The sequence below is a fragment of the Panthera leo genome, chromosome F3 (genome assembly GCF_018350215.1).
Source record: "Panthera leo isolate Ple1 chromosome F3, P.leo_Ple1_pat1.1, whole genome shotgun sequence".
NCBI lineage: Eukaryota > Metazoa > Chordata > Mammalia > Carnivora > Felidae > Panthera > Panthera leo.
This window is the reverse complement of record NC_056696.1, coordinates 44,586,894-44,614,688: the sequence shown is the minus strand read 5'-3', so window position 1 is coordinate 44,614,688 and position 27,795 is coordinate 44,586,894. Positions and strand designations below refer to the sequence as shown.

Below are 27,795 nucleotides of genomic sequence, written 5' to 3'. Positions count from 1 at the left end.
TGTCACGAAGGCCTCCGACGCTCCTACTACCCTCCCCTCTCCTTGTAATGTTTCTGAGCTCTGAGTGAATTCATTCCCCCAGGATGTGCCTGTGTGCTCCTATGGGGCCCCAAAGACCCTCACTTCACCATTGATTTTGCAAACAGCTGACCATGCAGTGTCCACATGTGTCCTTATTCTGTGTCCATCTCTCCCTTTCTTCCTCTCTCCTTCCCTCCTGCAATGTTAGAATCAATGTCCATTTAATTCTTTAGTTCACAATATTTTTGGTGGCATAATCCTAGGGTGGGAAGGGGCCTTTAAAGACAATTGGGCCAAATCTCCATTCAATCAGATTAGGGATCTTTAAACCAAAGGTGGAAGGAGAAAGGTGACAGGCACAATTTGGAAAAGATGGTTAAGCAGGGGTTCCGGGATCAGCAGGAGAAAACAATCAGGAAGGTGGCCAGAGAGCGCCTCAACATGCCATTGTCTGGCATAATTTCTCATGAGCGAGAGAGTTCGGATTTTTGCTGAGTACTGATCTGTTACATTGTTAGATTTCCGTTCTTACCAAGGGAGAAAATACAACTCTACACAACTGAGTAGATGTGGGTGATGGGAAAGAAAGAGGCATCAAAGATAATATTTGGGATTTCAGAATTGTGAAGAATGGAGGCCCCCCATCACGGGAAGTAGACAAGTTGGGGAATGTGCTAGAAGTTAGACCATGGTAGGGAGGAGGCGCCATCTCAACTCTCAAGTGGACACCCAGCCAATCAGTTCGAGATTAGATTCAAAGACTCAGAACAATGGACACTCGGGGAAGGAGAGAAAGGTTCGTCCAAGGGAACAAAGCCAACAAGGGAAAGAATACAAAAAGAAGTCAAAACAGGACCAACCCTTGGGATCATGCCTACATTTAGAGGCAAGGGGAAAGATGGACAAGCAAAGAAGAGTCAGAATCGATGGGAAAGAGAAATGCTGGGCTTGAGGGTAGCAGACAAAGCTTAGAAGTGGCGGTTGAGGCAGAAAAGGCTGGGATGGTTTGAACCTAGGCTTTGCTAGGGTCAAAAATGACTGGAACCCATTAGGGATCCTCAAAAACAAAAGCTACCAGATTCTTCCTCTTGTTTGGCTGATTGCCATAAACAACCAATTATTTATTTCCTTACACAAGGCTACTCATCTTCCCAATTACTATTTCCCTGCCTGCCCATTGTAGGAAAAACTCTTCACTGATCCACCATTAGATCAGAGATGTTGGAGAGAAACTGGGGCAGCAGAAGGAAAACAAGGTCTTTATTTGATTGGGGGTTTTGGGTGCATCCCGGGCTCTTACGCAAATCTAGGAGCAGGCAACGCGCTTTGCCTGCAACTGCTTAGACGCAGCAGGATGCAAACCAGATGGGCGCTGCTCCCCTCTGACGGTGAGCTCAACCAGGGCCGCCTACTGCCTGCCAAACTGCGGTCTCTGGCACTCCGGTGGTCAGAGTGGAGCCTGGGAGGCTCTTGCACCTATGCTCCGTCTAGATGCAGGAGGCCCAGTTTCAGCCCAGGAACTGAAAGGAACAAACGTTCAGTTCAACCCTGTTCTTAGTGTTGAAGGGAAAAAAAGCTGGCTCCCTCTTAAGATACCCACCTATTAATTTTTACATGCAATAGATCATCCCTGGGAGGCACTCCATGCTTCTCTGGGTTTAAATGAAATTATGGGAGAAAGGGCAGAAGAAAGAAATAGAGGAGCCAGAGGAAGGAGAGATGCGATGAAATTTTTATAAATTAAAACATGTATAATTATATGTGATGGTGGTCTCATTATAATGAGATCCAAAGCAGAGAAGGGTCAAAAGAAATAGTGACAGCAAAGCTAAGACAAGCGAGAGCCATGTCAGCCGAGTGTCCCTGGACTGCCCGGTTAGCTGAAGCAGCCGGACGGGCTGAAGACCGTGTCGGGGCCGCTGCCACAACAGAAGCCATGTGCCCTCTACATTCGATTATCTCCCTGTGGCTACAGCCGCTGTGAATTACCCAAAATGATTTTTTAAAGCCTGGATCAGTTTTCCCCTGAGTAGACAAAAAGACATTCAGAGCTCTCTCCACCTCCTCCCTGTTAACTGCCTGCCACATAGCTGGTATGAGCTTAGGGGACACAAAATCATTTTAGCAACTCGCCATAAAATATAATTAGGAAGCCAAATTTGCTACTGCAAAAACTACTTCAATTAATTTTTTTTTTTTTTTTTTTTTTTTTTTTTTTACACACACAAACACAGTGCTGTTTAGATTATCCACTGATGTGCTTACCCAGTCCCTGCTTTCCAAAGAGCCTGCCCTGATATGGGTAATGAGAGCTGTCTGCCCAGCGTCAGATTTGAATACAACACTGAAAATCATGCAAACCAGCATGGGGTTGAACATCAATTTCCCGATCGTCTTCAGATCAGACTCATCTTTGCATTTTTAGCATGTCTAAGAAATACATCTAGGATGACCACACCACCAGAAACAAACAAACAAAAATCTGCACACTTAAAGCCAGAGTGTCCACTCGAGGTGATTAGCTGCTGCGAGCTGCTCCCATGTGGAACTTAATGTACAAGGCGCGAGCCCTCTTCCGCGGTTTCCTTGAGCAGTGACACCGCGGGCAGTTCTGGCATGATCTGCCACAGTCCAACCACATCTCTAGCAAGGAGGAGGGTGCACGACTAGAGAGGGGAGGAACAAGTCAGAAAGGCCACAGCCGCTGCAGTTAAACAGCGAAGTCAATGAAGTTGCCATAATGGTAAACGTACTGTGACTGAATGGTACATTCCAAACGCAGGCAGGAAGTCAGGAAAGTATCTGCCCTGCCCACAGTAGGCTTCCATAAATATCTATGGAACATAACATCTTCTCACCCGACCAGCCTGGCTCTTGCTGGGCCCTTACCTGCTTCCTCACGGTTGAGCTACGCCTGTGGTCGACCCCGCCAAATCAGACAGGACCGAACGAGCAACGGGGAGAAAAAAAGGAAAATGGGATTAGTGAAGCAAGTCACATTGTTCAGCTCAGTCGCAGTCCCAGAACCCTGGAGATCTCTGCACTCACTATCTTCCACCATTCAAAACTAGAATAGGAGGGAATAAAATATACTTGGGTTAGACAATAAGATTATCTCTCTGTCTGCAAGGAGACACTAGTAAACACCAAAGGAAGTCACAGTTTTCGTTCTTTTAGAAATCCTTAAGGAGCAATTTTCCTGGAGTTTAAAGGACAGAGCAGCCAGACTGGAAGGAACCTTGGCGATCCTTCAGGTGAATGCCTTTCAAACTCTTATCCCAGGGAATCGGACTCAGACACAATCCCCCAAGCACAGAGAACAGCGCTGCCCTGCCTTTAGTGAAGGTAAGTAAGGCCCAGAGCCTGGCTGCTGGGCTCCCTCTCCCCCTTCCACCAGGCCGCTCTAGAGGAACCTCTTTGGAATCATACAGCTCCTTGGGTTTAGTGGAACATTCTTTCTTGTCTTATAGATGAGGGAACTGGACTTCGAAGGGGAGAAGAGAGCAGCCCAAGGTCACACAGCCTAAGGGAATTCAACTCAGCTTTTTTTTTTTTTTTTTTTTTTTTTTTTTCACTCCCATACAGTTTTCCACAGATACGGGACTTCAGGTGAACTTACATGAAGACTCTATCACCAAGAAGATATATCCTATGAAATTCCATGATCCTGGTTCCCTCCAGTCAACAAGACTGGTGTACTAATGAGATCTTTACTGTAATCCACAATGACAAAACGATGAAAGCCAAATGAAGCTATTTCTAAATAATGAGCCTGTAATTGTAAATGGCCTCATGATTATTGTGTGTGTGTTGGCAGATACAAGTGGTTGATATAATGGGCTAACCCAGGGTCTCTAAGGAGTCCAGCCCATTAAAGCTCTTTCCCTGGTTAAATCAGCACATTTTTAGGCATCTGAGAACAGCTGGCTGGCTGAACGCCTTGCTCTCCGCCAGCTCACGAGTTTTCTCATAGCAGCTACATGACTGGGAGGGAAAATATTTGGCTGGGGTCGGGGAGGGAGGGGAAGGTGGGGACAGATTGGGAGGGTTGCATACTTGTACAACAGGCAAGGATTTCTACCAATGCTGCTTGGCAAGCCAGTGCGATGTAGTATTTCATTATCCAGCAACAGTCACTAATTAGGGGCTGTCATCTTTTCCATGCATACGATCTCAGATCAAATGCTATCTTCTGATCTTCCTTCTCTGGGTCAGAGACTTCCCCCAAACCACATGCTGAAGTCTAGCAGCTAAGGTTAGGTTACCAGGACCCTCCAGAGTCGAACACTTCTTTTCCTCGCAAAAGCAGTGGCTTTGGGGAGTCTCTGGAAGTACTTCAGCGAATGAGAACTCCTTTATGCCGTTCCTCTCAGCTCTCTCCCGGAGTCACCACAGACCCCATTTCCACTTGAGGCCAGATGGGGTCAGCAAGGCGAAGGGAAGGAAGCAATCCCCGCCCTAGTCCCCTCCTTTGCAGAGTCATCCGAAGCCTTTGCACTTGAACTCCCCGGGCTCTTTCCCCTCTTTCCCGGGCTGGGCGGGACGGCTCTACCCCACGGGCCTCTCTTTATCCTTTCCCAGGGTTGCCCCGGGCCACACCTACCTGGCCAGACTGCAGTCTGTCCGCTGACCTGTTGGAAAGACAAAGGCAAAAAGCTCATGTTGAAGCAGAAGGGGCCAGAGTGGAAGACCTGCTGCCAGCAGTCACCTGAAATGCTCTGCCCGTCTTCCCTGAGAGCTGCCAGCATCACTGAGCATCGTGACTGGCCTTCTGGGCAAAAAAAGAAGAGAAATGCCCAGAGCCTCTTCCTGGGCAAGTGCTGTTTCTAATGCTTGTTCCCTGGGCTGCTGGTATGTCCCTAAAGCCTAGGGGTGTCAACCCTGCTTCCCAAAGGGAAAACAGGGGTGGCTGTAGGGGAACAATAGCAAGGTGGATCATATTTTAGAGAACAGATTACTAGAAGCCTTCCCAGAGGTGAAATCCAGCTTCTCTTCTGAGTGTGTGGGTGTGTGTGGGAGGAGGAAGGGAGGGGCTTGCTTGCTCCTGAGTAAGGAGCACGCGCATGCACACACACACACACACACACACACACACACACACGGTGAGGGCGGCAAGGGAAGAAGGAAGGAAGAATTGTTTGGGGGCAGGAGGGAGAAGATAAAGACATTCTAGTTTTAGATTCGTATGAAATTCTCTTAGGTTGGGCTGGGGTGGCAAGGGGAAATGAGATTTAATTGCTGTCAAACTGTGGTTCTCAATCCAACAGCAGGCCCTAATTTCAAGTGTAATGGGTCACAGCCAGCTTTAAAAAATGAATATCTTAAAGTTCATGAGAGGAATTCTTCTATTTTTAAAAAATACATGTGCCTAGGCACATGGGCCATGATGTAATCTATTTGCCTTCTTTGGACCCACAGTTAACCAAGCATGGTCTGTATTAGACGTACGCTCGCTAAACCAGGGATGCCCCAAGCAGGTGCTGAGCTGGAGGAGATCATCATCCATGCTCCTGGAAAAACAGCTCCAAGGACTGGGGGAGGGCAGGGCTTTCTCTTGCCTTTAAAGGTTGCTAATTGTTGATTACACTTGGCTCATCCTGAGCAACATCCTCCCCCACCCCCAACAGCCTCTCATTACTAAAGGCTCAGCTTTCATCTGCAAAAATATTATTCTGAGCCATTATTTTCAACATCTGTCCCATTTCCATTCTGGAATATTCATACACATCAATTATCCCTCTGTGGCAAGAACAAGGAGCTCTTGCATTATGGTGACAAATACATTCAGAAGGCAGGGACATGAAGACTTGCACACAGGAAGGTCTGCAGCTATTGTTTCCTTATTGCTAGAACTTGTCATCTTTAGATGGAGGCAATTTGCAGTGCTAACGAATGGTCACCAACCTCTGCCCCTCCACAGTAGCAAATCTGGCGTGTGTGTGTGTGTGTGTGTGTGCAAACCCATTCACACACACTCTCTCTTTCTCACACACACACATTCCCAAGGTCCTGCTCCCTATCTCATTTATGGGCTAGCTTGGATTATTTTAGCAAAAAAGAAATCGTGGTTCTAACTCGCTTCAAATAGTTCTGGGCTTTCTTTCCTCTGATTCCCTACGAAGCAATCTGATAACCCCAAAGTAATGATTTTCTATAAGTGAAGCTGAGATCTCAGTGCCCAAACCTGTTTTAGCCTGAGTCCCTTGGGTGGCGGGGAGGAAAGAGAACAGAAGTTACCTAACAGGCATTCTTTACATAAAAGAAAATGCCTTTACAATCACAAGATCAAAGATATCAGAGATAAAAAGAATTCATCACCTGGGGGAACCGTCCAGTGCAGGAGGAGGACAAGGCCAGAATGATGGGTGGGAGGCTCTGGTATGAAAAGTGTAGCTCTGATTCCTGAGGCTGATGAGCCAATGAGCGCCATATGCTTTTCTACACTCTGCAATTTGTCTGAAGAGCGCTCAAGAATTTGTTTTAAAATGTTAGACCCTTGTGCAGTTTCGCCTTTCGCTGGTGTTACCACATACTGCCTGTAGCTTCCTGGTCCCATTTTAAGTGACGAGATGTGCAGGGTGGGGAGGAGGGGCCAGGTATTCAGAGGCATCCCCAACCTGGGAATCCCATGAATCACAGGATGCTGAGAGCTAGGCAGGACCCGGGCAGGGTGCCCAAAACCCCAGGGAAGCTTCTCTTTCAACCTTCGCCTTCTGTTTGACAGCTGAGGAGAGAAAGTCCAGAGTGCCAGTCCAGTTCTCTGCTTTGCTACTTTCCAGGGTCTGGTTAAAATCATCCTTGATTCGTGGACGGGACAGGCCATTCAGTACCATGGCCTCTGCGTGGCTGAGGCAGAGAGGGCTGCCCCTTCGCACCAGGACCCTCCAAAGCAGAAGGAAACCGATGCCCTAACCGGACGCTACAGAAAGCGGCAGACTGTGGGTCCCTCCTGCCTTTGAGCAGCCTCTCCTCTCCTCGGAGCAGATGCGTTCTCATCCCACTGTCCCTGCCTTCCTGCCGCAGCCTCAGTCCTGCTACAGAGGAGCTGAGAGTTTTAACAAAGCGTCTGGAGAGCAAGTAACCCATCAGCCCTTTCCCCCAGGCGTGGCAGAGAAGGCGGACAGGGTGGAGAGCAGGCACGCTCCATTTAAACAAATAGATGATGCACATTAGTGCTTCATTAAGCACTGGCCTTCTCCCATTACTCAAGCAGTCACTGGGGCTGTGTGCTTCACATCAAACAGGCTAGGAAAAGAAATGCATTCGTATAACAAGATCAGGCCCACAGGGCTTAGTCGGGGAGGCTCAGGACCGGGCCTTCCCCCGCCCATTGCCAAACCTCCAGCAGAATTCCCATACTCACTTTCTCCCAGGGTTTTCTGGAGAAGGTCGTGCTTGGCTTGGAGCTTGGTGATGAGGTTCCTGCCCTCCAGGTACTCCTTCATTTTCTATAAGGGAGGAGGAGAAAAGCAATCAGACTCCTGAAGAGAAAAAAAACAACAACAACCCAGATGCTCAGCTGTACAATTCCCTTTTTATAAGAGGGCATTTGGTTTCTGACCCAGTTTCTACTAGTTTCCTTTTTTATCTCTTTAAGGCCCTGCGCATCTGGACAGCTGCTGATTTCCACGGCGGACGAGTATCCCGGTTTGTGTTCTCCTGGGGGCCAGCCCCACATTGGCTAGTGTAAGAAACTGGCTCTTAGAGCCCCTCAGCCATCTCAGTTCCACTGAAGAACAGGGTGTTGGGGGCAGGGTGGATAGACTCACTGAGCCCAGATCCTCTTGGTGTGAGGACACACACCTGCCCCTTGTCACCTGCTCGGACGTCCAGCCCCACCCTGGCCCCTCCCAGGGTGCATTCCAACACATCAGGAGCAATGCCAAGGGCAGGCTCAGCCCCTGCCTGAGCTGCAAGCCAGCAAGCAGAGCATCTTTGTCTCCACCGTCCCTTAATCAGCTTCCTCCTCTATTCTGCAGGGAGTCTTTGCGGAGAGCTTGAGGTTTCTGAGCTTTCGGGGAGAGGGGCTATACCACCCCCCACCCGTATATGCACATACCGGCACTTCCAAACACAACAGGAGGTTCTGGAAATGCGCTTCCATCTGCTCTAACCGTCAAAATGCAATTGCTGTGCTGGAGTTTCTGATCTGACCTCTCTCCACCCTCGTCTGCTCGGGGAGCGACTCTATTTCCCTGGACAATTCATCAGAGCTTCCAAACAACCCTATGAGCTACGATTATCACCGTCCCCGTTTTACGGATGAGGGCACCAAGATTTGGAGAGATTAAACAGGTTGCTCAAGGTCAAACTGGGAGTGAGGGGTGGAGCCAGTATCCAGACACACGTGGTGTGACGATTCGGCGCGTGTGCTCAACCATCACGGTAGCGCACCCTCCGGGCATTAGGGCGCGCAGCGGAAGGGGAAGCCCAACAAAACTTCGCGGTATTAATTCTTTATACATGTGGAGCAGTTCAAGGGTTTTCGGAGTCCATTAGCACACACTCTCTCCCTTGCCTTGCTCAGGAACTCTGCAGAGCACACTGGGGAGGACATCGTTGTTCCCTTGTTACCGATAAGCTGATCGCGGGAGACGGGCGTTGAACTGCAGGTCACGGCCAGCCAGGAAGTGGTAGTGCCAGGCCTTCGGAGTCTTAACGAGGCATCTTTCTACTCTACCCTGCGGCCGCGCACGGGGCCCACCGTTGGCCTCGGTTGTCTCCTGCTGCCATGGCTCATCTGCAGGGTCAGGGGTCATCTGCCCTTGTCTACACTCAGGGGCGAGACGGCAGTGTTTCCCTGAGTATGATCCCTGAGCGACTCACTGGTGATACATGACACGGCGGAGGGGGTAACAGATAACACATTTTAAATCATAATACTTCTGTCCTTTCAAGGTATTAAACGAAAAGTATAATTCTACATCAAGCCTCTGATTTTAGGGCTATTACCACTTAGGATGAAGGCAGAAAAAAAAATGTGAAAAAAATGTGAGTTACTTTTACTCTGTACCTCTCTGTACAGTGTAAACTTTTCACCAAAAGTGTCGATTTCTTCTCTCTCTCTCTCATGTAGAAACAAAGAATAAGACCCTGCTTTCTCTGGGAGGCGCATCCTGGCCCTCCCACGCTCACCGGGATGCCCCTGCATGTGCCTTTGCGAATCTCACAAAGCCCTGGTCCAGAGGGCTTCTCACTCAGGGGTCTTTCTCCCCAGACTGCCCGTTCCCTGGGGTCAACGTCATTATTCTTTGCAATCCCTGATGCTTACTACCGCACCCAGTAGATAATAGACACCAATAAATGCTTGAAGAAGGAGTAAAGAAATGAAGAGCCTCACTCTCCTCTGCTAGAACCTTCCTCAGAGGCCACAATCCAAGCCCCCAAGTGTGCCCCTCCTCTCTAAATGAAGTATAAAACAAACAAAAACAAACCCTATGCCAAATCATTTCTGTTGCTTCACCCATGACCTGTTTCCTCAGCTCCTTTGTGCCTTTGCACGAGAACATGTGCACGAGAACAGACTCCCTTGTCACCTTCCCCTTTCCATCTGTTCCAGCTGTCAGCTCACCTGCCGTCAGTCTTCCCTGGGTGATAGCCTAATCCCCAAGCAGCGCCTAACTGTGATGCTGGGAACAGGACTGCAGGGCCCAGAGGTGAAGAACCTTCAGGAAACAGCCAATGCTAACATCTGAACCCTCAAAGGCCCCTCTTTGGAAGGTTATCCCAGGAGACTCTCAAGGTTTCCTAATGAGGAAAAATTCCCCAAGAATTGTAACCCTTAAAACAAGCCCAGACTGCTCAGAAAACAGCCAAAATTCTCAAGGAGATGGATGCACTTTCCTCTCACTCTTATTTCTACTTGTGATTTTGGAAATCATTTTCTCACTCATGTCACAGTCTGAGAGTTAACTCTGACTGTCACTTGGTGAGCCATTAAAACAAATAACAATCTGATAAAGCCATACGATGGATTACCTCTTCAGGTTCCATGAAATCCTGCAGGATCAAAAACTATGTTGAGGTTGACCTGCATCCCTAATGGTGGAAATGACGGTTGGAAGTTTTCCATCTGGCTAAGCCGGGATGGCAGGGTAAAGTCATCCCAGAGTTCACGGGCACGTTATTTGTCACCTCCCTGTCCCCCACGTTAGTTAGCACTTGTCTGTATGGAACAGAAGCTGGGAGAAATAATCTGTGCTTGCTGGCAGAAGACTTCAGTTGCTGACCAGACACACAGAGAAAGGAGCCAAGGCAGCTGAAGGCAAGGAAGGCATAAGTGCCTTTTTTTTTTTAAGTTTATTTATTTATTTAGAGAGACATAGAGGCAGCGTGAATGGCGGAGGGGCAGAGAGAGAGGGAGAAGAGACAGAATCCCAAGCAGGCTCTGAATCATCAGCACAGAGCCCAATGTGGGGCTCGAACTCATGAAACCATGAGATCATGACCTGAGCTGAAACCAAGAGTCCGATGCTTAACCACCAGACTGAACCACCCAGGTGCCCCAGGCATAAGTGGCTTTTTGATGACTTCTGGAGACCAGAAGGCCACGAAAAAAACTGTTATGCGTAATCTCAAAATCCCTTCTTTGGACAATAAGGGTCACTTTCCTTATTTAAAGTATGTTCCAACACAGGTAATTCCTTTCTTTCACTCCTTCCCCTGCACCTTGCTCCCCTCCCCAAATATCCGAAAGTAAAGTCACTAACCTTCGATTTTCATTGATGGAGGAGAAAAGAAAGGGCAGGGTTTTCTTCTAGATCACCAAAATGAAACCAAGTTCCCAATACACAGTTCGACCAGAGCCATTACCCTCCCTCCAAATTTTACATACAATATCATAAAAACTAAGAATTTCTTCAAAAAGTAGGAAGGGAGGCAAACAGTCTTTTGGGTGGTTTGGTTTTATTTGCCACTGTGAGCCTTCAATTCAGTTTTTATGGTCTCATTAATTTATTTCTTAATAATTCCTAACTGGTTATTACCGGTCAGCGATGAGTTTTATTTACTGAAAAGTATTAATGTAACAGTTTTTCTTTCTGAGCCCTTCCTCCTTGACAGACATTTTTGTCGTAGTAAAATGAAAGAGTCTGAGTTGGGATATTGTTGTCCTACTGCTTACCTTGGGCAAGTCACTTAACCCCCAGTGTCTTAGTTTCCCCATCTGAAAAATGGGGATAATAATTTATTTTTTCCCAAGGTTGTTTGAAGATGAAATGGGAAAACAAGCATGCCCATGATTATTAGCATATGGTCAGCCAACCAGCCAGCAGTCAACAGTATTCCTTGTACCTGACTCACCTGCTCAGATAACCTAAAAACAGTCCTCCCTCAACTTCTTTGCTTTGTGCTAATCCATAAGACAACTGGTTTCTGGCCTTAAAAAAAAAAAAAAAAAAGCAAAAAAAAAAACCCAAAAAAACAGGAAAGGAAAAAGAAAGAGGCACTAGAATGCTTTTCAAATTTAACTTAAAATACCTCTTCCTTTTAATACGATGGCAGTATAGAACTCACGGACCTTGTTATGCCTTGGATTTAATCTGTGTGAAGTGTCCACCTGCTGCAAAGGAGTGGGGTGGGTGGGAAGAATGAACTGTGTCTACCCAGCCCCGTGCACAGAGAGACACAAATGTCATTGTGGGGTGGCTGCCTCCCCACCATCCAGGCACACTGACATTTCTCTCCTCTTGTCAATTTTTAAAGCAGGAAACGGCTGTCAGACAGAATATGTAACACAGCAAACCTGTAAACGGGAGCACATCTCCCACTTTAATTGACAGGGCAGGGGCTAAGTAGGTACCGACTTAGCACGCATTTCCTGAGTGCCTGCAGGAGAATATCAAGATCAAAAAGGATCTTCGGGGCACCTGGGTGGCTCGGTTGACTAAGCGTCCGACTCCTGATACTGGTTCAGATCCTGATCACAGTCGTGAGATCGAGACCCGTGTCAGGCTCTGTGCTGACAGCGTGAAGCCTGCTTGGGATTCTCTCCTCCTCTCTGCCCCTTCCCTGCTCTCATGTGCTCTCTCTCAAAAGTAAATAAATAAACATTAAAAAAAAAAAGATCAAAAAAGATCTTGGACCACATCAAATCTAGGGGTCTAGATGGCCAAGGTGCATCTCCTCTCCTACTACCTTACCAGCTCTGTCCCCAAGAATTCAGGCAGTCTATCTTTGTTCATTTTATCAGCCGTGAACTTTAACTCCTTCTTTACTCCATCCCCTACACCAAAACCCCATACTCCAACCCCCGTACAAGGAAATACTTAGGAGAAATGTCAGCCTTATAGGCTTTGACAGTCCTCAGCTAAACAGAGAGCATCACAACCCACGAGAATTGGCAGGGAATTGGTTAGATAAATGATGGTACATCCATTCATATATTGGAATTCTGTGTAGCAATTAAAAAAGGAGGCAGGGGTGCCTGGGTGGTTCAGTCAGTTAAGGGGCTGACTCTTCGTTTTGGCTCAGGTCATAAGATCATGTTTGTGGGTTTGAGCCCCGCCAAGGGCTCTGTGCTGACAGCAGGGAGCCTGCATGGGATTCTCTGTCTCCCCCTCTCTCTGTACCTCCCCACTTGTGCTCTCTCTCTCTCTCTCTCTCTCTCAAAAATAAATAAGCATTAAAAAATAAATACATAAAAAATTAAAAAGGAGGTAGATGTCTTTGGACTAATATGAAAAGAATATCCAAAAAAACAAAAATTAAGTGAAAAAAGGAAAGTGAAGAACAGTATGAGTGGTATACTTCCTTTTTAAAAAATGTTTACTTATTTATTTTGAGATGAGGGGGAGGGGCAAAAAGAGGGAGAGAGAGAATCCCAAGCAGGTTCCTCCCTGTCAGCACAGACCCAGACATGGGACTCAATCCCACGAACCATGAGATCATGAGATCATGACCTGAGCTGATATCAAGAGTTGGACGCTTAACCAACTGAGCCACAGCACCCCAAGTGATATAGTACCTCTTTTTGTATTCTCCTTATTTGATTTCATGGTATTTCTTTTTTTAAAAAAATATTTTTAATGTTTATTTATTTTTGAGAGAGAGAGTGAGCAGGGGAGGGGCAGGAAGAAGGGACAGAGGACCCGAAGCAGGCTTTGTGCTGACAGCAGACAGCCCGATGTGGGGCTCAAACCCAGGAACCATTAGATCATGACCTGAGCCGAAGTCGGAGGCTTAACCAACTGAGCCACGCAGGCACCCTGATTTCATGATATTTCTAATGTAATTTTATTGTATTAAAGGATATGTCAGTTGTTGCCTATGCATAGGCTACCTCTGGAAGGACACAGAAGAAACTGGTTTCAATCACTGGCAGAGGAGAGAGGAAGTGAGGGTCAGAGATGGGTAGAAGCTTGACTTTTTCTGTATGCTCTTTTGAATTCTTTGCACTTTAAATTAAAAAAAAAATTTTTTAACAACCCCTGTAAAAAAAAGGAATGGGATAAAAAGTTGACGTTGCTGGATTGTGTGTTATGAAAGACGAGTGACACAAACCCAAGCAGATCAGGAAACATGGCTTCACTCAGAGCAAAAGAGGGGATAAAGCTGCTGGGATGTTTCTGAGCCTTTCCTTCACCTCAGCTCTTCAGCAGAGAGTAGAGAAGAAAGCCAGCGGCCTGAGGCCAGGTGACCAGAGTTCTAGTTTTAGCCCTTGCTGAGTCCCTTGGAACAGCTACCCAATTTCTCTGCATTTGGGTTCTTTCTTTTAATCTTTCAGCTGAGAAGGTTTTCGTTAGATGTTTTCTAAAAATCACTTCAAGCTTTTCTACTCCGTGCTTATTTTCTTGGGACTCCTGCAAACAGCTGACCTTTATAGGACGTGCTACAAACTTCCAATTGATGTCACCTGGGCAGATCAATCTGATGACAGCTGAGAATGGCCCCATAGCAGCCCCCCGACTTTCCAAAAGAAGGGAGCTTCTAGAATGCGTTCCTCTGATGTTTTCCAAGGGTCCAGAGAAAACCAGGGGCAACGTTTGTGAAGGCAAGAGACTAGGAAACGCCTGTCCGCGGGCTTTGTACGGTTTGGCAAGCGCAGGCAGCCACGCTGATACGCACCCCCTTTATTAAATGTCCATTTCACCACCCCCCAAAAAGCCTTGTTATCATGAAATGAATTACTTGATGCATTCCAAGCCCCAGTCACGAAAATGCTGAACTCTCTTGTAAATCCATTATTACCCAACCCTAGACAAAAATTGTTTCTGTTAGCCAAGGAAATTGCACACAATTTTGGTAAGTAGCGCTCTGGCCACAAAAGACGGGAAGTGGGCTAGGGGACATCAAGGGCATTCAGACAGAGATGAATGGGTGGGCAAGGTTTGAGAGGCCACCTGTTTGACTATGGTTGTCCCTGCTCTTACTAAAGGTCAACTTTGAATACACATGTCATAGCTTCATTGAAAGCCAAAAACTAATTCTGACGGGCTCAAATACAGATTTTTATGTCCCAAATTCCTTATTTAATAAAAAAAAAAAAAAAATGGAAATCTTCTGCAATGTAATGAAATTTGGTTATTAAGGAGTGTTATATCTAAGCAGTCCAGATAGACCAGCTAAACAATCCTATTATTAAAAGCCTCTAGAGTGTTCAACAGCCTCCCGAGATAAGAAAGCTTGGGGTGGCAACACAGCCTTCATGATAGACAAGAAGTTCTCATCCTGTCCAGCCCAGTCTTCGTATGCCTTTATGCTTTGCACAGACTGCTCTCTCTCTCTCCTCAAGGAACGCCATTCTCCTCTTGACTCCCTGCCTGGTTCACTCATCCCCCGAGATCAAGCACAAAAGTCACTTTGTGTGCAAGGTTTCCCCAACTCCATCCATCCTGGTTGCCATTCATGTATTTGTGCAGGTATGCGTTGCTAATTTCTTACTTTATTTTTTTGATTGCAGAAATCAATCTATCGTAACTGTTTGGAAACATATGAAACGAAAACGAAAGTTCTTCCTTCAGACGGCCAATCCTATCATCCCCCTCTTCACCTCCTACCCTCGGCCTTCCTGATGTTAGTTAGCACGGTGTCTGGCACACTGAAGATCCTTGATAAATTATCAAAGAGTAATCCAATAATGACTAATGAAGAAGTTAATAATGCTTGTGGGGATAATAGATATTCAGCATTTATGGAGCATTAGCTAAATATTTTACAAAAATGAATGAATGAGCCAAAGCATTGTTCCATTATGTCCCTATGTAGATTTTAGTATTTTACTCATAAATATATTTAAAGAATGTTATGATGAAATGAATTAGAAAAATATTAATCACTTGCTAAATGAAAGCAGATTGTAAAACAATATGCACAGCAGTATCCCCTTTTTTGTAATAAATTATAAATATATACTCACATATATGTTTCTTGTCCAGAGAAAAAAACAGGAAAGGAATATATCCTAATACTGTCATCTCAAGGTAGTACGAATTTATGGATGATTTTTATTTGCTCTTTTTTGTTTCTATATTTATATCTTAACCATGCTTTGCTTCGTATAACAAGAAAAAAGTTATTTTAAAAGAACAATACTGTTCAATCACTCCTTTTCAACAGTCTTTTCCAGGATTTAAAAAAAAAAATCAAAAGAATTCTTAGTTTAACTAAGTAAAAAAACATTTCTTTTTTTAGAAAAGATAGCAAATCACTAGTGTTCTTAATGGAGAAAGGGCAGTGTTCAAAGAAGAATTAAACAAATTGTTCCAGTTGGAGGAAAAATTCAATTTACTGCATGCAGACTGTGTTTCTTGACTGAAAAACAAGTTAATTCCTCTCATTCAGAATCAGTATGCATATTCACTGGCTATATTTCATCTCACATCTGCAAATTTAATTTCTCCTTTCTTGGTTGTCAGAAGATTAGAAAATAAATTTTAGCTCAGGCAATGAATCCTACTTGGCAAGCTCAAAATAACTTAATTATTAAAAAGCAGCACCAAAGACCAGCCAGCAACCTTCCAAAGGGCTGTTAACACTACTTAAAGGAAATAGGGTCTATTTGTCTTAAAGAAGACTGGGAGATATAACAAATAACAAAATAACAATGTTTTGAAATTCCCTGCAAACCAACAATGCTGCACATGACCTGTCCTTCTGAATTTTAGCCATCATTATGAAAGATAATTTCCCATCAACAAAAAGTATAAAATAAGGTCATCGCACCACCTACAAGAGATTATAGGCTTAAAAAAAACAAAACAAAACAAGATATGTGCTGGCCAGAATATTTGGATGTAGTTCCCAAGAACCAAGAAATGAAGTCCTCCTTTTGTGACACTCTATAGCTGAGAAGGAAACTTTCCAACAGAAGCCTACCAGCTGCTTTAAAAATTCTTTAAAAAAATAATCTTCCTGATGGTGTACTTGGGAGCACCTTTCTCTTGGGGAGGAGGGGAGGCGTCCCTGTTAGACACATTCAACTTGTAGATATCTGTGTCTTTAAGTGTAGGAATGGCCTCTGAATATGCCCACATCCAAATCAAGATATTCAAAGACTACCCTTTCAACACCTGACAGGGACTCTGGGATCCGAGTCCCCCCGTGAGCTGCAGGGGATCCTCAAGAGCCATTGGCCCCCTCACCGTGAAATAGAACTGCTCGGTCTCTTGCTGGTTGGCTCTCCTTTTAGCGATGCTGGGCTTGCTCATGAAGGTTTCTGAGACCGTGGACTTGACGGATTCCATAGAGTTGCTGTACTGGAAGCAGTCAGACACATCAAAATCCTCGACGGTCACAATGTCCTGGATGGTCTGCAGAGTGGCCTCCATTGTCTTCTTTACCTGCCGCGACAAGGGGCAACGTACTGCATGAGGGGCAGGTTGTGGAAGAGCAGGTAATGGGGGAGTTTGGAGCTGTGGGAGGGGCGGCTGGAGGGTACAGGGGCTGCCGTCGGGAGGTGCAGCCCCATTTCCCACCCGACAGCGCTGAGTGAATGAGAGCCATTGCACGGGCTTGGCTATACAATGCTCCTCTCTCGGGTGAGGACCTAAAAACCACCCCCCCGTTCATGCTGTGTATTTGACCCAACTCTTTTGGTGAATGTTTGCTTTTTAAATTTAATATTAGCTCTTGGCTATAATGGAAGTGCTACTGGAGAGAATAAAACAAACCCAAACCAACCCCATGATGTAAAGAGCTAGTTAAGATATGAGACGGGCCTGGTCCCGCAACGCCCCAGGTTCTGTTTCAACAAATCAGTGAATTTGTTTCCCCATTTGCCAAGGAAGTGACCCATCCCCAGTCCTTCCTGATCTTCCTGACTGACTGAGATGCCAGGTAAGAAGTCACGAGAGCACAAAAGAAAGAAGCTGGATAATTAATCATGCTACGCTTTTGAACTAGCTGTTGAAAGCAAGTACTCTGGGCCCAGAAGACAGTCCCCCTTTTCAAAGACGATGGAGATGTTTTAAGTGTCAAAGTCAAAGGCCTCTGTTTGTTTGAAAATGCTGGAAAAAGCCAGGCATGAGGGGGTGGTTTCAGAGACACAATATTGTGCACACAGCTGCCAAGTGCCATTTTGATTAAATGTGTAGAGGGGGGGAAAAAAAAAGCATTTTGCAAAGCTCAAAATAGAGCTCAACCTTTGGCAATGCAAGAGCAACTTCCTGGAGTTCAAGGGCAGGATGTAGCAGGGGGGAAAATCCAAGGCTACATTTGGCTAGGAAATGTTTGCGGCAGCCCGGACATTCTCTGCATGCTCCTTCCACCTGCTCCCAGATGGGCAGCAAGAAAGAGGTTCAACAGGGAAACTCAGAGGGTGGCTCCAAGTCTCCTAAGCAGGAAACTCACCTCTTCGTTCTCAATCTTCAGGGTGGACAGACGAGACTGCAGTTGCTGGCATCTCTGTACCAGCTCGCTCTGGACAGGCTGCTGGGCACAGAGCTGGGAAGCCTGCCAAAAGAAAGCAATACCAGGTCAGGAAGAGGACACAGTTCTTTTGGCGGTTCCAGAGTCCCATTACTGTTCATAAAAGTACTCATGTTCAAGCCGTAAGCCTCACGGTTTCTATGTTAAAACAAAAGCCAAAGGCAAAGTGTGTGGGCCTCCTCCAGGACCAAAGAGCACAAGGAGGGAATGAGGAGTGGGACCTGTTTGGAAAGATCAGGTCTCTCCGGGGCTTATCCCCCGGCTGGCGCTTGGCAGGGTCTGCAGCTCCACGGAAGCCGGCGTTGGGCCAGAGAAGAGCACCTCGGGCAGCCCCAGCTCCAGATGCACAATGCTCCGGCGGGAGGATTTCCTGTAGAAGTCCGAGTGGCCACCTCTCCGGCCCCTCCTTCATTCCCCTCCGTGCACCAGAGTGAAAGCAGGAGAGAAGTGGGTCAGGAGGCTAGCTTGCCGCTGTTGGCAGCCGGCATGTGTTTATAAATCTGGGCCATGCATGAGAGGTCTGACTCAACGAGAGAGAGCGTAAAGCCAGGAACAAGTCCCCAGGCTATGCTAGAGGGCCCCACAGGGCACAGAATCTGGTGGATCTCCATCCTTTTGCCCCAGGTTTGCCCCAGATCTGTGTGGGAAAGGAGTCTGCCCTTCCCTGAAGAACGACTGCCAATAAGCTTTTCCCTGCGTGAAAAGATGGTTGAGCCACTGTCGCCTGATGGGGGCATGGCTATGGCACGGGCATGAGGTCACCACAGTCCCCAGGATGACAGATGAGGAACAGAAGGCTGGCAGATTAGGAGGCAGGACCCACGTGGAGGCAGCTCCTGTCACCTTGCCACCATGTGTCCCTTAGCCTCTTGTCTGCATAGAGACATCTGGATAGAACTGGCCTCCTTCTTCCTCAGCAATGAGTGGGCACATTCACATGCCCACAGACCATTCTCTTGCTTAGAAGACAAAACCTCTCTTCAAATGGAGGGGGCTGAGACCTGACCTTTTCCTCCATTGGCTTTTAAGCTCCCAACTGACTTGACCTCCTCCCCCAGCTGAGGAGCTGGCCTGAGCCAGCTCTCAGATCTGAAGAGAGCTGACTTCACTCTGGCTCTTGGATAAGCAGACACAATGGAGAAAGCTCAGTGGCCAGGATGGGTTAGAGCCAAGAGTGAAACTCTCTGGCTGCCTGATGTCACTGGTCAGGCATCCAGAGCCCCACAAGCCTGTGGGGGCACCAAGAGTAGAGCCAAGCACCTCCTCCCGGTACATCTGAGAGTGCTTGGCATCCACTCATGTGCTGAGTGCCCCAGAACACCAGTCAGTGCGAGGCCTTGGCCAGTTTCAGGACTTCCGGTCAAAATGCCACCCGAACCTTGGCCTTAGTTCAAGGACTTCCAGGCAGCTCCCTCTTATTGCCTCCACAGTCTACAGACAGCCCACACTGGTGGGGAGAGACTGGCTGTGGGGACCCAGAAAAACTCGCCTTCTCATCTCTTTTTATTTTCTACTCCTCTGAAGGCTAGGCTGGAATGCAGAACCTCTGCAAGATCGAGGGCTGACCCTGGCCCCTGCCTAACTCAGCCACTGAGCAGCTGTATCACACAAAGAGAGGACCCAGACAGAAGAATGGACTGTTGATTTTTAAAGTAACCCAGACCTAGCAGAAGGACTCGTGGAGGGAAACCTACCTCTGCGTCTGTGCCTTTAAGAAGCAGCAGGGCTGCTGATGCATGCTTTGGCAGAGGTCCCCTACCGGGGTGCAAGGTAATGCACTCCAGCTGTGCTCCAGAGCATGAAACTAAGGCACTGACAGGGCTACGAGGGGGCCCGAGCACCCAGCATTTGGAGTCTCCCTTTATGGAGACAAGCTGTTTGGCTCAGAAGGGAACTCAGTCAACACCAGGAAATGTATCACCCCACTCAGCCGGTCCCCAAGTTCCACTGATTCTTGGGATGGAATCTCAGTGGCAGCTGGAGAAGGGGACTGGAAGACGGTTGGACCAGCAGCCAGGGCAGGTGAGGAACGGGGCTTCCTCGGGCTTGGTGACACCCCTTTCCCCCACTCTGACTGCACACGTTGCCAGCTCACTTTCCCATCTGTTCAGACACTGACATTTCCTAAGTCACAGAAATGGAAACAAACTGTACATGGTTTGGTTTTCCCCAAGGAGAGGAAAGAAATCATCTCCACATTTTTGTCTTCAGGATAGAAATATCCCCCTCTCCACTGTGGCCTACTGATGACAGCGAATCTTCTGGTTACACTGCAACAGTTGTCATTCTGGAGCAGGGTTTTCTAAAAAGCATCTGGATACTAATCCTGATGGAAACACCATATTCCCTTGTTGACATTGTTGTTTTTTAGTCATTTAGGATCCATTCCTCCTTCTTCTGGTAACTTTGGCCTGACTCTCCTCTGGAGGAATATCCCACCCCAGAACTCAGGTCAGGTACTTTGGATGGGGCTCTCCCCAACTCAGGAATGGAGCATGTGATGTAGGCATAAGCCAGTCAGTCACCTGAAGATACCCAGTCAAAATAATTGGCTCAGGGATAAATACATCAGCTAATCAAAATGCTGGGGAACTTTGTGGGGGCTTCTAGAAGGGAAGCAGATAGTCTTTCCACTGGATTTGGATCTATTTGGATTTTGGAGCAGGCTGGAAATACAGACACCTTGCCCTCATGGGAGAAGAGTCTACCTGAGAATAGAATCTGTATAAAATGTGAAGCAGAGAGAAAAAAGCCCCTGAGTCTCGATAAATTCCCAATCTTAAATCCAAACATGCCTGAAGATCCATTTATTTCTATCACGTAAGCCTATACCTCCTCCTTCTGCTTTAGCCCAGAGTTTAAGGGGTAGTTTCCACTGCAGGAATGGGGTTCACTCTCATTTGCATGCACAACCACCCCAAGTGGAACCAAAAGATTCAGAGTAATGAAAACCAAAGAGCTTCTCGTTCTTCTCACTTTATTGAGGCCCTTCTTGTTTTAGTCTTAGAGGTGAAAAGTTCAAAGCAGGGCCCCCATGTTTCTGTTCTTCTGCCTGGGCAGACAGCATCAGGCCTCTGGGATGACATCTTAGCTACTGTCTTGTCTGTAGGTACTCATTCTTTTTTGTTCAATACCCAAGCAAAACTATATCTTTTATTGCAATCTTCTAAAGCCAAGAGAGTAAGATCCTTCGGATCTCTGCCAAGTGACAAAAGATCATATCATTATTGCCCTGCTTAGCCCTTCCTCCCCATCAAAAGCCTTTAGTATCTGGCACCATCTCAGCTCTTCTCCCAGACTCATCATTTGGAAGCGTCCACCAACGATTTCCCTCTCACCATACTCAACTGTCAGTTTTTAGAACACACCTGCTGTTTTTCACCTGATCCTGCTGGACCCTTTGGGTGCCCCTCCCTATGCACATTTTGAACTCTCTCTCCACTCACCAGACTGGAAGATCCCCAAGGGCCCTAATCCCCAGCGTCTATGGTCAAGCCCGGCAGGCGCTCGGTAGCTCTTTGCCGAATGAGTGGAATGCTCCTCACCCACCTGACAGGAAGCCAGCCCCAGAATAACGTGGCCTCAGTGTAGTGAATCTGGACACAAGGGAGTGTGGTGATGGGATGAAGGCCTCACCATGTCCCCCATGTGGGGCTGGAACTCAAACTTCATAGGTGGGCAGAAGATATTGTTGTACATCTCCATGAGGCGCTGCTTGTCACTGGTGGCATCCAGGTTTTCTACGGCATTCTCGATGGCATCCAGACCCTCGTGCTTGGACTGCTCCAGATTCAGCTCAGCAGAGAGGAAGGTGCGTAGCGCCCGGTTCAGGCTAGCATGGTAGCCTAAATCACAACACTGCTGTGGGACGGAGAAGGCACATGAGCAAACCGTGGACAGTCCCGAGGCTTGGAGGAAGGGGATGGTGGCCCCCGTGGCAAATATGACCCTATCAATGAGACTGGCATTCTGGCTTCCAAGATCTGGGTGAGATTTATGGTTTTAGCTGCCAGTCCAATGGTAAACACGCCTCAGAGGACTGCAGGGTGGTCAGAAGGATAGGATAGGATGAGATTATTTAATCATGTGCTGCGCACGGCTGGCTACTCAGTAAACATGAGAAGAGCTGAGAGTTAAAGGGAATCCTCTTCCATTTTAGGGTTTCTCTGGGGATACCATTATAACAAAATTCAACGACAAAAATATTGCCTGCCTCTCCCTGAGGGTCACTGTGGTCAAGTCACTACACATGAACCAAGCCAGGCCATTTCGGCATTCAAGGTTCACAAATCCCAAGTGTTGCAAGAGCAGGTCATTTACGGAAACTCTGAACTCTCGGGGGCAAATAAAAGAATGGGGGGCAGACTCTGTCGGTTATCACCCCCACCAACGCCCATTCTAAGACGGGCCTCAGCTGCAGCCTCGGATTTCTGCACTAAAGCTCCTGCCCAACAGAAATAATATTTATAAGACCAAAATTTCTTTTTTCTTTTCTAAGTTTATTTTGAGAGAGAGAGAGAGAGCACGAGTTGGGGAGGAGCACACAGAGACTGAAAGAGAGAATCCCAAGGAGGCTCCCTACTGTAGCACAGAGCCAGACATGGGGCTCAAACCCATGAACCGTGAGATCATGACCTGAGCCAAAATCAAGACGCAGATGCTTAATCGACTAAGCCACCCAGGAGTTCCAAGACCAATCATTTCTAAGCATAAGTCTTACTGGGAAAATTCAGATCATGTGAAGGATTCTGATTTTCTAGGGTAAAATGGGAGGAAAAAATGGTATGAGAGAGGCAATATTAAAAAAAAAAAAAAAAAAAAAGCAGCACTGGACAGGAAGTCAAGCAACCTTGGCAAAGCCACTCCCCAACCCTGAACCTGTTTCCTTGGCTGTAAAAGGAACAGATTTGGCCAGGCCAGTGGTTTTTAAGCTGCACACCACAGCTGTAAGGTTCTATGGCACTGCTCAGGCTGCCCCTGAGAAGGGGATATTGGGCAGCAAATAGTACAACTGGGAGCCTCCCATCTCTGGTTCAGCCAAACCAGCTTTGCTCTTTTATCTACCTAATATACTGGGATGAGGTCTAGTTTGAAGAAAGAATTCTGCTAGAGACAAAGTCTGAAAATACCTGGACTGATTATAATCCCTAAGGCCCTCTTCAGCAATGGCATTCTGTAACTCTATGACAACATTCCCCATCCCTCCCAAAGGACCCAGACATCCAAATTCCTTGGCCATCCATTATCCCCTCGATTGCTTAAGCAGCTCTGAGATCCAGAACCTGAGAAGAAACATGAGAGAAGAATCCAGGGATAGAGTAGACCATCTGCCTGACTGCTGTTTCATTCCACGGGCAGGCATCAAATGAACTTCACCTAGCTTTTCCCCTCATCACGTTCACATTGGGAGCAGCCACGATTGGGGAATGAAAAGCATGTGACGGCCCTCCTCCTCCTCATATCTGACAAGGAGCTTAGCAATAGAGTGCCTGTTGGGCTAGGCTCTGGGTCAGTGCCAACAGGCTCTGGCAGGTGCCTGGCTGCAGCGGAAGAACAACAGTGACAGCTTAACTAAAGGCGGAGGATGGAACCTCAGTTGGGAGGGAAAAGCAAATGGAAGCAAGACAAAGGCAGCTGATTGGCAGACTTCACGTGCACGGGCCCTTCCTCCTCCGAAAGAGGCTGCTGGTCTACCCAGGCTGCCCTTGAACTTGTAAACCTTCCTGACTAGCTCTGCGCAGATGCCGATGATGAACTGGATGCCTGTAAATCTATGAGCAGAAGTAACACTGCCCCCAGGGCTGAGCCAGTGGGGAGCTTTGTTGTTACTTAAAAAAAAAATTTTTTTTTAATGTTTATTTATTTTTGACAGAGAGAGAGAAAGACAGAGCATGAGCGGGGGAGGGGCAGAGAGAGAGGGAGACACAGAATCGGAAGCAGGCTCCAGGCTCTGAGCCGTCAGCACAGAGCCCGACACGGGGCTCGAACCCACAGACCACGAGATCATGACCTGAGCCGAAGTTGGACACTCAACTGACTGAGCCACCCAGGCGCCCGGCCAGTGGGGAGCTTTGTATACAGAAGAGAATTAGGGGGAGGCAGGGCACCCCTCATAGCCTTTACATATTTTTGGTCACCCCACTTTCCTCTCCATTTTCTCTACCTTTGCCTTGATTCATACCCTTATCTTATACCAGTGCTGTCTGCTTCACTGTCTTCAAACGTGGCTTTTGTTATGCCACTCCCCTGCTGAAGAATAAAAGCTACACAAGCTTTTATTTTTTTCTAAAGTGAAGTCCACCTTCCTTAATTTGGAAATTTAAAAATGCCTCTATTTTACTAAGTATGCTTACTGTATACCAGATGTGTCCTCAGTGCTTCATGTGCATTCTACATCTTAATCCTAATAACCCCGACGAGGTTGGCATTATCTTAATTTCCCAGGCTAGACAGGTGACGCTCAGCGAAGTTAAGCAAGGCCAATGGCCAGCACAAATGGCAATCTGTCTTCAGTCTGACCATCAACATCACCTCCCTCTATTTTCTTGCTTTTCTTTCTTCTGCTCTAACCAATGACATACACCCGCTTAGGGAAGAGAACTGGAAAACAGCAGGCCTCAAATCAGCTATGTGATGGCCAGCAAGCAATGTAGCCTCTCTCAACCTCCAATGGGGACAACACCGGCCTTGTAGGTTGTTGTGAGGCTGATAACAGGCACTGCATTTACATGTATCTGGCACCACGCAGCCACTTGAACATCAATCACCAAGATTCCCAAACCCCTGACCTCTGCCCTTTCCCCAGCATTTTCTCCCCTTGACATATTTCCCATTCTTCTCACTTGTTGGAAATGGACCCAGTCTTCAAGATCCAAATGAAATTCCCAGCCTCTGGGAAGCCAGCCAGCCCTGCAACCCTGGCATATATTGACCTTGGCCCCCACTCAGAACCACACTCATCTGCAGCCCTCACGTGACACAGAACACACTCCCTCACTCTGTGACTTGCCATCTCATATCACCCCAACCAGAAGGCAAGCCTCAAAGAGGGCCTGACCAGTGTCATTCCTTCTTTGTATCCCTTACCACGAAACCTTGTTCACAGTAGGCATTTGATAAACAGCAGGTGACTGACTGATGCCAGGAGTACAGATTCTAGCCTTTCGGGAAATAATCCATTTAGGCTGAACACCCTACGTCAAGTGGGTAGATGTGGCCACTGAAGCCCATTGTTTTGCTCACTCTGTATGGCCTATGCAAGGCTGCCTGCTGCCTCATTTATGTAACTGTTCTATAGCTTCTCTGTGCCAGAGAGTGGGGGTCTGACTCACAGTGTGCCCTCTGGCTCCTCTATGCCTCCAGCCAAGCCAGGGAGATTTGGAATAGGTTTTCCAGAGCCTTGGCTATCCACAAATCTCCACAAGGGTGACAGCCAGAAACTGAGGCTTTAGCAAAGAAGCAATTTCTGGCAAGGTTAGGTAAACGAGATTTGAATATTTCATCTCTGTTCCTGGGAGAATAGAATAGTGAGTAGAGGCAGCACATTAGTTTTCTCACAATGGGGACAAAGTATGCTTTCGGTGGCTTCTGATGAGTTCTGTGGCCATGCCGAGCTCCCCTGGCCATTGCTGGGTTATATAAATGTTTGATGAAAACTCTCTCAGGGGAAATCAAATTTTTATAAGAATTTAATGATAGCCTATCCAGATGTGTGATGACTTGAGTTGACAGCTCATTAACCCTTTTCTAGTTCATGTCCTCACCCAGAGGCTCTAGAGAAGGCCTAGAAAAGAAACATGGGTGTTTCATAACAGCCTCTTCAAGGTCACACAGAAGAGAAAAATAAATGCCATTTATAAGATTTCCTACTAAGAAAGCTGAGTTGTCTCGTGTCCAACTTGGGTGCACACGGTGTCACAGATTCTCTCCCCGCGTACTTAGCACTCACAACCCTCCGGCTTACGCACGAGGACAACGCCCTGTTCTTCATTCATCCGTCTGCTCCTGGGTTGGGAAAGCCACAGGAGTACGGGGGAGGAAAGCCACATTCCCAGTGAGCCTACAGTTCTTAGACTGTAGGTCAGCTCAGAATGCCTTTTTGGCTTGAAGTCAAGGTTTTCCTGGTGTGTTTCAGATGCCTCGTGCGGACTTCTACAGTCTCAGTTGAAATCTTACTATATTATAAAACGAAGTCAGAGGCTAGTCCTTGTGTCAATGCACTGGCACCGACAAAAATAACTTCTTTTCACTTGTCCTCGATGCTTTCAGCACACATTGCACTTGCGCACCACCAGGAAGGAGGCAGCATGGTGCACATAACACAGATGGCAAGAGACTGGCTTGCGAGTCCTCCCATGTCTTAAAGCAAGCTCTAGAAACTGTGAAGGTCAGAACATTAAGATACCCAGGCTCCCTACTCACTCACGCCCTAACTGTTGGCTTACTGCCAAATCATCCTTTGGACCGTTTTTATTGCATGGATCGTCTAGAAAACTACCGAGGGGGCGCCTGGGTGGCTCAGTCAGTTGACGTCCCACTCTTGATTTCGGCTCAGGTCATGATCCCAGGGTCATGAGATCAAGCCCCGCGTCAGGCTCTGCCCTGAGTGTGGAGCCTGCCTAAGATTCTCTCCCTCTCTCTCTGCCCCTAGCCCCAGCTCACACATGCTATAAGAAAGAAAGAAAGAAAGAAAGAAAGAAAGAAAGAACTACTAATAATATGTACTAGGAGGGATGACACTCAGAAACATCATGCTGGGCAAAAAAGGCCAGATACAAAAAGTATATACTGTAAAATCCCATCTTTGTGGAGTGTTACAGAAGGCAAAACTAATTTATGGTGAAAGAACTCAAAACAGTGGCTGCTCTGGGGTGAAGGCCTAACTGGGAAGAGAAAAGAGGAACTTTTTGAGGTGACGGAAATATTCTATATCTTCATAGAGATGTAGGTTACAGGATGTTTGAATTTATCAGAACTCTTGAAACTGTAACACTTAAGTTCAGGCACTGAATGTAAACTATATCTTCAAACAGTATTAAAAGGCACAAAAAGGAAAAACAAATCGTGCCTTAGGAAATTACCTTCTTCCTCCTCTATTTCTTTCTTCCTTCAACGAATATACAATGTGTTCAGCTATATATTAAGCACACCTTGTATATGTTTATACGGTAAGGTATTTTCTTTAAAGTTTTTATTTACTTATTTAAGTAATCTCTACACCCAATGCGGGGCTTCAACTCACAACCCCAAGATCAAGAGCTGCATGCTCCTCCAACTGAGCCAGCCAGGTGGCCTGGTGTATATATTAAGGCAAAGAGACTTGTTTCCTGCCCTCAGGGAACTTATAGAGGAGACTAAGACACTTTCCTCTGCTCTTAGTGCAGTGACTCAAACTTTTTTTAACTTTCAACTCACAGTAAGAAATACATCTTATCCTGTCACACACACACACACACACACACACACACACACACACACACCCCTAACGTAACAGCTTCACAAAATAAAACTTAACCTTACTAGTATGATGTACCAAGATATTTTATTTTCCTTTCTATTCTATTCCATTCTATTCTATTCTATTCTATTCTATTCTATTCTATTCTATTCCTAGTTCAACCCATAAAAGTCATTTCATGACTTCCCCTAATGGTTCATGGCCTACAGTTTGAAAACCACTGTCCTAGGTAAGCCCCCTGTGCTTAGTGTTGCAATAAGCCAGTTACACGGAAATTATTTCTTCGTATGTCTATGAATACCTCTAGGGCAAAAATTATTTTTGATGGTAAGCACATAGCCTCATTCCAAAGAAATATTTACTGAGCAGAATGTTATCAGCTTTACAAAAAAAAAAAGAGTAATACATCTGTCCTCACCTTAGGCAAAAAACAAAAGCAAAACAAACAACAA

At 46.7% G+C, this 27,795-nt stretch overlaps 1 protein-coding gene across 9 annotated transcripts in view; it reads right to left on the bottom strand.

The window, feature by feature from the left end:
- The window catches only part of SRGAP2 (SLIT-ROBO Rho GTPase activating protein 2), a 233,808-nt gene that overhangs the window by 39,327 nt on the left and 166,686 nt on the right, over nucleotides 1-27,795 (bottom strand). For 7 of the 9 annotated variants that reach the window (XM_042925631.1, XM_042925633.1, XM_042925636.1 and 4 more), the window contains 6 exons: nucleotides 21,523-21,747; nucleotides 17,809-17,910; nucleotides 16,602-16,799; nucleotides 7,385-7,469; nucleotides 4,625-4,652; nucleotides 2,911-2,935 (listed from right to left, as the gene is read on the bottom strand). In XM_042925631.1, coding sequence (XP_042781565.1) covers nucleotides 2,911-2,935; nucleotides 4,625-4,652; nucleotides 7,385-7,469; nucleotides 16,602-16,799; nucleotides 17,809-17,910; nucleotides 21,523-21,747 — 663 coding nt within the window. The remainder of the gene's footprint in view (nucleotides 1-2,910; nucleotides 2,936-4,624; nucleotides 4,653-7,384; nucleotides 7,470-16,601; nucleotides 16,800-17,808; nucleotides 17,911-21,522; nucleotides 21,748-27,795) is intronic. The other 2 variants (XM_042925632.1, XM_042925634.1) reach the window with 1 other exon arrangement.